Source organism: Ciona intestinalis, chromosome 14, assembly GCF_000224145.3.
Source record: "Ciona intestinalis chromosome 14, KH, whole genome shotgun sequence".
Taxonomy (NCBI): domain Eukaryota; kingdom Metazoa; phylum Chordata; class Ascidiacea; order Phlebobranchia; family Cionidae; genus Ciona; species Ciona intestinalis.
In genome coordinates, this window is record NC_020179.2 from 2,073,719 (window position 1) to 2,082,427 (window position 8,709).

At 34.0% G+C, this 8,709-nt stretch overlaps 2 protein-coding genes across 4 annotated transcripts in view; one reads left to right on the plus strand and one right to left on the minus strand.

Moving 5' to 3' along the window:
• LOC100181471 (kelch-like protein 5) overlaps nt 1–2,659 on the minus strand; it is an 8,591-nt gene extending 5,932 nt beyond the window's left edge. The window contains exons 1-3 of one of the 2 annotated variants that reach the window (XM_026837551.1): nt 1,921–2,659; nt 1,154–1,274; nt 517–664 (exon numbers count right to left, since the gene is read on the minus strand). In XM_026837551.1, the coding sequence (XP_026693352.1) occupies nt 517–529 (13 nt within the window). In that variant the 5' untranslated portion in view covers nt 530–664; nt 1,154–1,274; nt 1,921–2,659. The remainder of the gene's footprint in view (nt 1–516; nt 665–1,153; nt 1,275–1,920) is intronic. The other variant, XM_018814724.2, reaches the window with a different exon arrangement.
• A 2,862-nt stretch (nt 2,660–5,521) lies between these two features.
• The window catches only part of ci-irf-like-2 (interferon regulatory factor like protein), a 6,070-nt gene continuing 2,882 nt past the window's right edge, over nt 5,522–8,709 (plus strand). Inside the window, exons 1-5 of one of the 2 annotated variants that reach the window (XM_026837422.1) lie at nt 5,522–5,704; nt 5,943–6,114; nt 6,420–6,606; nt 7,338–7,454; nt 8,110–8,207. In XM_026837422.1, coding sequence (XP_026693223.1) covers nt 5,944–6,114; nt 6,420–6,606; nt 7,338–7,454; nt 8,110–8,207 — 573 coding nt within the window. In that variant the 5' untranslated portion in view covers nt 5,522–5,704; nt 5,943. 2 annotated transcript variants of the gene reach the window in all.

The following is an 8,709-nucleotide window of genomic DNA, read 5'->3' on the forward strand; positions in this document are numbered from 1 at the left end:
GATGGGACACCTATTTATTCCATTTTATCGTCTCATTTGGTAGCAAACAAAGACAATTTAAAGAATTATAAAACCGTATCCTCACGATTTCCATAGACCGTTGTGAAATGTTTAAAACACGATAACGATATTTGAATATTATGTGCTAAATGTGTACCGTCTTCTCTTACCCTTCTAGACTTTACGCACACTTTTATTTCTATTAGAAGTTTGACTTAATTAAAATAAATGGTCTGCTAAGTGTAGCAACCACGCTTATTTTCTTCCAACTAAATGTAAATGTTTTTAACCGTAAGCGTGTTTTAACAACTGTTGTTTTGTCGCTAAACTTTGCCACTGTAATCGAAGAGACAAATAAAATGTTAGTATTATTATTAATAATATTACAGTTTTTCTACCTTATACATCATGTGGTAAAGCTTATATAGGCGGGCATAAGGTGTATAAACACATAACATTATGGCAAGCCGATAATCCACTGTACCGCTCGTATTAAAGCACCTTAGCTCAACTTACAATTAACTTGCATCAGTTCACATGCTTCATATATTTGCAGAACGTTAGAGTTGCTGATAGTGATCGTTTGATTGTACACGAAGTGAATTATCGTCAAAAACGTTGCCGCTGAGAAACCAGTTAGTTCAATTTCCTCATCCAAATACTCCTGAGTATAAAAATATTGTAGTATACATATAACCTAATTAAAGATTGTTCTGTGGGGTATCATGGGACATCTTTAGCACATATTATCCAAATATCCTGATGTGTTAAAAACAATTAACAAAGGTGTATGGGGTCGTGAGGATACGGTTTTATATTTCTTTAAATGTTCTTTGTTTACTACCAAATGTGCGAGAAAATAAAATAGAAAGGTGTCCTATCTTCTCCCACCCTACTATAAATAATACACACTAAATCTTCGCTACCGTAACCGAAAAGACAAATAAAGTTATTACATTATTATTATATTACACTTTGTTATCAGAATAACCAAATAATGGTATTGAGAACTGTAGTTTTATAACATTTTAAACCTATTGAAACGCATATAGAATGTCACAGAATGTTTAAGCGAAAATCAGCATAAACTGTCGATTTGTACAAGAAGTATGAGCGTATTATAAACGAAAAAAAGTGTTTTGCTAAAATTTACCCCGGACGTAAACTTGTTTTCGAAGTGCTTGGAAAATGCAGCAAGCACAGCTTTGTGACAAGATATCTGCTGGCCATCCACCCTAAAATGGACGTCACAAAGCACATTTGCTTCTCGAAACCTGCCCAAGAAAATTCAATAAATAGACCTGTGCTGGTCGAAATTTATGGTAACGTGCGTTAAAGGGGAGGAAAACAAAAAATAAAAATGTGTATATGAATAGAGATGCTTCAGTGATCTAAGGGTACCACCAAAGTTTCACAAACGAAACAGCTTCTGAAAAACTTGTTTTCAAAAACCCGCTGGAGTAAAAAAATCGGCCGCGCGACAAAGATTTTCCACTAAACAAAACTTTAACCGTTTTTAGTTTTTAAACCATGTAGGAGCACTTTAAAATTTTATTTTGGATATAGTATCATAAATTCTTCTATGTCGAATCAAGGCCTACTAAAGATATCTTTTTTTTTCAGAAACTGTTGCGGAATAGGCCTACTAATTACATAAATAAATGTTTCATCTTAGCCCTTTTTTGTGGGTTTGCTGCAAGTATTTATTGCCAAACTTTAAAAGGTTTGTTTTTAATTTAACAAACACGCCTCAGGTGTAATTTGAATATAATATAGGCCTACTAATATTTCAAGACAATATGTGAAAATTGATTTAAAAATTCAGAAAACTTTAGTGATGGATTTTCAGATCACATCATTTAGGCATTTCTATCAATACACAAGTTTGATTTTTCGTAGGTACGCCCTTATAATAATCACTTGTTTAATTTGACCAGCAGTTCTGACGGTTGACTTGTATAATAATCACTTGTTTAATTTGACCAGCAGTTCTGTAGACTAGACCGTATTTTCAAAGCCATCGTGATGTTTAACCCACCGCTCTTCGTGTTTTATAAACTGCAGAAATCTCGCAAAAGAAATTTAGTAGTGTTTCTTAGTTCTAACTAAGTCTGATAAGATGTTATGAACTTCCACACCTGGATAATCAGTCGTATAGATTCGCTTCTAAAATTTTCCAGCAATCGTTAAGCTTAAGTACTGTTTGCTAACCCAATACTGTTTGCTTATTTTACAACTACCTTCAAGCTCAGTCTTGTAGCGTTTTACTGTGGCAGTTATATTATGGAACGTAAAAAAGTATATTCCAAGTAGATTCAACAAATATAAGAACTATAAATGTGAGACCATAGAATACTGAACAAAGAAAGCCAACCGACCATGCTCCATTGCCTCGGTCACGGTTAAGTGACACAGCAGAATTGCAGAGTCGTATAAACACCGAGTGGTCCAACTGCCGTCTAAGTGCGTCCAAAATAAAGCACAAGTGGTGACTTTGGCAACGGGTTTAAACGAAAAAAACATATATTTTCCCTATACTTACTGTGTTATTTTGGACCCAAATTGCCGTTCAATTTGTCTTTTACGGAACAATAGGTTGGTCTCGGTATTTCTATGGCTCTGAGCAGAATGAGATTGCCAGAATAGCCGTCTGCAATAAATATAGTTTGACCCAGACATGTTTATAAATATCACAGAAATAAAAAAGATTAGAACGCGCAACTGCCCAAAACCGTGATATATTCTTTTTTCTATTCACGTGACTGCCAACTCCGTCCCCATTTCGCTTTCAAAAACTACACTAACTATTCCAGTTTATTAGGCCAGTTTAGTTTTTGGTAGGATAATGCTTACACTTTAGCGCTTGTTTAGGAAAATTAATTATTTTATAAATTTAATTAATAACGTTCAAACAAACAGTTTGTTAGAAATATATATATGTTTGGAAATAGTTATTTTTCCCTATAAACTTAAATTAAGTCAAAAAACGAAGAAAAACTACATTAAACGCCCTGGCTTCCATTGACTACAATAGTAAACGGGAACGAGTCGTGAAAAAGAGAAAGTGTATCATGCTCTCTCCTTTACCGACATTAGAGATGCGCGTTCTATTCTTTTTTATTTCTATGGTTTCTAATGTAAACGGACTATGGTTTGACCAAAGTTAGTACAGACCAAGTTAGGAAACGGCGCTCGTGTCCGAATTACGGAGCCCACAGAGCGTGAATCGCCCATGTGTTCATTTAGTTCATGTAAGCGATACAAAGCTAGAAAACACGTATAGCGGTTGTTTTAACATTTAAAATATAATTTCTAATATAAATCTTGTTATATAATATTAAATCTAGGAATTAATGTGGAGTAAATTAATATTTTGACGGGTTTTCGGCGTACAGTGTGGCTTAACAGGGTACTTTACGTTGGCGATTAAAACTAGCAGAAATCAGCTTAGTTTACATAATAGTATATGATCTACCTACGAATCTACAGAGCCGTTCTTTACTACATTTATAACCCAACATGAGTGGACATGCAGCTCCAAACTGCTTAAGTACTAGCAGATAAGGTGTTCGCGTTTTCCGATTTCATAAAGACCCGCAACGCAGAAAAGGTAGCTTACAAATTCAAGCAGAGGACCAAAAACAGTAACTCAGTATTGTTTACCTCAATGTCACTTTGATATTAGGCAAATTTTACAAAGATACCTTTAAAGGGCCTAAACACACCCCAAATGTACTTCGCTTAAATCGATAGAGTGTGTTTTTCTAATTCCAACGACACCTTACTTGTTTTAATCGGTTCTGTATAACCAAAGATATCCCAGCTCAAACACCGTGAAATTCAAAAAACTGATTTGAAAGTTGCGTGGCGAAAAAAATTGAGAAGTGTACTACCCACGTGACAAACACGTCACAAAATTGTTGAAGCGTGGCCGCTCTCATTCCGAAAGGCGAGAGGCAGTGTTTTCAGCGAAAAACGAGAGAACAAAAAAAACGCAAAAAAGCACAAAAAAAACGCAGGTTTCGCTTTTACGAATGAATCAGTCACGTGACTAGTACGTTCCTACGTCACAATCACGAAGCTCGTAGTAAAAAAAAGATAGCGCTAGAGATCACTGTTTGAGGACGAATATCTCCGCCTATACTGGACCAATTTTAATAAGCAAAGTATTTTTGGAATCAATAAAACGGTCGCTTTATGAATTTACCATAAAAAATAAAAGTGACGTGGGGTGTGTTTAGGCCCTTTAAGCTTTGTTGCCGGGTATACGTGTTAAGTTTGTGAGCCAAAAAGTAAAATCACGGCAATTTACATGCACAACTGCAGCTGGATACACCAGTTTATGTTAATGTTATGCGTTTTTGTTTGTATTTTTATATTTTAAACATGTTCTTTTATGTTTTTGGTTAGTAAACTTGATATTTTCTGTTTTTTTTTACTCTTTAATCGATTGAGTGTTCAATAAAAGTTAATTATTTTTGTGAGGTTTGTTATTGTGATAAAATATAACATTAGTAGACAGCTATTTTTACGCGCAGAATTGCTTGGTTTTTAAAAACCGCAATATTTAAACGAAAAACAGCACCCAGCAATGATAAACTGCTATGCCGTGGGCTCCGTAATGGTGGCGACTATGACGTCATAGACGCGAGACAATGGATAACAAGACTCGATGTCTTACAATCCGTTTCCTAACTGGAATTCACAAGAATTCACACACACTGTTCTTATATTCAAATCTATATGTGAAACATTGGTTTCTGTACTCAACTTTGTGAACCTGTAATTGAAACGTCTAAACTTGCAACTTTCGCATTTTTTTCTTATATAAATGAAAAATATCATACAAAGTAAAACGCGGTCATCGTTTGTAGTAGGAGACAGCACAGTTAAGTTTTCAGAAGAAAATAGCGGGTTTGATATAGTAGGGCGGGGGGAGGTAGGACACCTTTAGCTTTTGCACGTAATATCCAAATATCCTGATCGAGTTTTAATCAATTTACAGCGGTCTATGAGAGTCTTGGTCATACGGTTTAATAATTCTTTAAAAGTTCTTTGTTTAATAACAAATGGGACGAGAAAAAAAGAATAAAAAGGTGTCCCATCTTCCCCACTCTACTACATAAACTTACCACCAACCTACAAAATTTAAGTACCACGATCCAGGTTTGAAAAAATACCCGTCATGTTTGACTTCCGTGGTCGCCCACAGTTACTAGGCAATAACGTAATAGATGCTGTAATACTGTGTGGTAATTGCTTATAGGCTTACATGGTGGTATCATAGTGTACTAACCGGTGTGTACTATGGTGATATCATGTTGTTGTCCGCCTTTTGTCGAAATACCGTGGGTTCTAATTCTACACTACAAATGGGAAAATCATAACTAGCAAACTTAGTTGAAACCATTTTGTTTTATAATGGTTACAAATGTTCCCTATTTAGTTTTAGCAATGTAATAGAATAAATCGCCCGAAACAAAAGAAAAAAGGCTGCGCAGAGCAGAGGAGTTTGCTTTCTCCTTTGGGGATTCCCCACAGGGCTGATACGAGTTTTGCTTTTATTTATTAATGTAGATATGGTGTTGCCAGAGTCGTAATATGTTTGTTCCTGCTGTGAAGCTGATTAGCATTGAAGCTGAAGCAATTTAAGGGTGACTACAAACACTGATAGTTTAGCATTAAAAACAACTACTGTTTACAGGTATGAATGCGTCAGGTGAAAGAATATTTGTTATATTATTACTTAATGTAAAGTTATACATGCAAATTAGTAAGATACAACTGAATCACATTAACCAAGCAATGGTTCTGGTTTAACGTATGGAGTGTTTTACACACGCATGGTATGCTGAACTAAACTTGTTCCTTAACTTTGTCTATTTGTTAAAATATTGGTTTATAGATATATATTTATATATATTTCTTTGTTTGTTCTTTAGAATGACAGATGACAATGAGTATAAACTGCCCTTACGACACTGGCTTGTCAAAAAGATTGAGGAAAGTGCATTTGACGGGCTAGAGTGGGTGAACAGGGAAGAAAAAACGTTCAAGATACCATGGACCCAAAAGAAATACCCAAACTGGGAAAAGCATTGCGAAATATTCAAAGTAAATATTAAGACGAACAATTATCTTGAGTGTGTGCTTTCTGTTTTTTTTTATAAAATTTTGAAATCAATCATGATATTAGTACCGCCTTAATTGCAGTGATATGTTTATTGACAAATATTGACTTTGTTTTAAACAAAAATGTGAACACTATGTCACTGTGTAAACAGGTTTACATAAAGAGAATGAATGGACATTGTCATTATATGCAATAATCTTCTAACTTTCCTAGTCAGAATAAAGATTATGCTTTAAACTTTTAACAACACGCATTTTTGTTGTTTATTACGATAACCTAATTACAGGCGTGGGCAAAACACAGAGGCAGCACGAATCTAGGAGATCCTTTTGACTTTAAAAAGCTGAAAGGTAATTTTCGTTGCGCTTTGAACAAATCTGATGATTTTGAAGAAATAAAGGAAAGAAATGTGTCGGATCAACAGACTGGGAATTATAAAATATACCGATTACTTGATAAATCAGAAGTTACAGGTAAACTCAATAAGTATCACACAGCTTGCTAACTAGGTAATGAGTTTAAGCCGATTCGCTGCTACCATTGTGGGCGTATGTGTCCTTGGGCAAGACACTTAACTGCAATTGCTCCAACCCAGTGGTCACTAATGGGTTGTCCAAATTATCAGCCACACAAAAAAAAAATTACTTACTAAGTAACATTCATGGTAACTCGTAAGCTGGCATGAGGTGTATGAAACAGAACACTCTAATGACTGTTGTTTCTCTAACGACTGTTGTTTTTAACGACTGTTGTTTCCCGGCCACGCCAGGATAAAGTAAGCTGCATTCATTCGTTCATTCAACTGTAAATATTCAATATTAGCCCCAATGATTTAAAGCAGTGCCTTTCAACCTTGTGTTTTGAATCTAACATTAAGCGAAACAGTGAAGCTTTGCAGGCCAATTTTTGAAATTAAATTAAATTTTTTTTTAAAATTTTTTGAAATTAATTTTTTTTTTGCATAGCCTACTGCCTAACATATTTAAACAATATTGTTATCCAACTATCTATTTATTACTAATTCTGTACAATTGTATTTTTGCCAAAATTTTCTTACCCGTATATTTCCCACAACAGAATCAACAAAACTGTGTTAACTATTTATAAATTAATATGTTGGGTAAAAATACTGAGTATTGTTGTCAAAAATTTGGTAATGTATATTCATTTCCAGTGCTGAAGTTGTTTCCTCATTTTTTTGTAGAAAAAAGAGCACAAAGAAAGCGCTCAACTGCTGGATCGTCTGGAAGTAATAAACCACCTGCTAAGCAACACAAAAGAAGTTATACACCCGATACATCAGGGTGGCCTGGTGGAAGTAGTAAGTTGATGTTGTTTACTTTAATTCCTACCGGTAGACTATGGCGTCACTTTGCTCTTTGTGTGTGGGCGGATGACACATTAACTGTATATTGAGTTGCAGTTTTGTCTATTCCTGTTTTATTATATGTTTTTGTTTAGTCCAGACTCTTAATGTGTTCATTCCTTTATTCCAGTGACCCTTTTTTAATCTCTGTCTCAATAATTGTCAATTCAGGCAAAAAGTTGTGACTCTTGTTCTGTCAATACAATTGTACATATTCTGTTTGTATAACAGTAACAGACCATTGATTGGGATATTAGCGCTTCAGTCGCTTGTTAGTTACAGCTAAAATGACAGCCAGGTTGGAGTTTACCCTAGCTCCAACAGTTAATAATTCCTTTATATTTTACACCATATATGATGCAACTTTTAACCATACAATTATTGTGATTGTAATATGTACTATACCGGACTGGTAATGATTAATTTACCATTGAATTAATTGAAATTTACTATTTACAAAACTGTAAAGGTTGTTTTATATATTATTAATTTACTATTTGTTCAAACTTCTGAAGCATATTTCAAATATATATATGAAGAATTTTAGTTTACAGCTCTGGTGCACCAAACATTCCATATTTATTTTCTCATGCTTAATTTCCTACTTTAGGCGTTTCTGTAAAATCTGAGTACAAACAAGAATTGGAGCAAAAAATAAATTCTGATATTGAGCAGCAATTAAGCAATTCCATGTCATCTTCACAAATGGTACCAATTTTAATTATAAGGAAACTACATTGTATTCATACTATCTGTTACGTTCAGTATAAATACTGTCAACTGTTCAGCCACCAATTTTCAAGCATCATAAAATTTTTAAGCATCAAAAAGTGCAAAAATTAAGACTACATTTAAATATTTATAAAATTAAGTTTTCGACTGGAATATTTTGTTGCAAATTATGAAAAAATTTAAATTTCTTCAACCTTCATGTAGAATATTCAACTATAAGCAGGTTTTAACAACTATTGTTTTATCGCTATATACATCTTTTCGTTTAAAATATATACATCTTTTTCGCTATATACATCTTTTCGTTTAAAATATTTTGAAATCTTTGCTACCGCAATCAAAACGGCAAATGAAGTTTGAATTAATTTTAATTTTATTCCATTCTTACACGCTACAGTAGTGATAACAATTTTTAGAGTTGTAATGAATGAATGTAACTTACTTTATCCTCGCGTGGCCGGAAAACGACAGTCGTTAT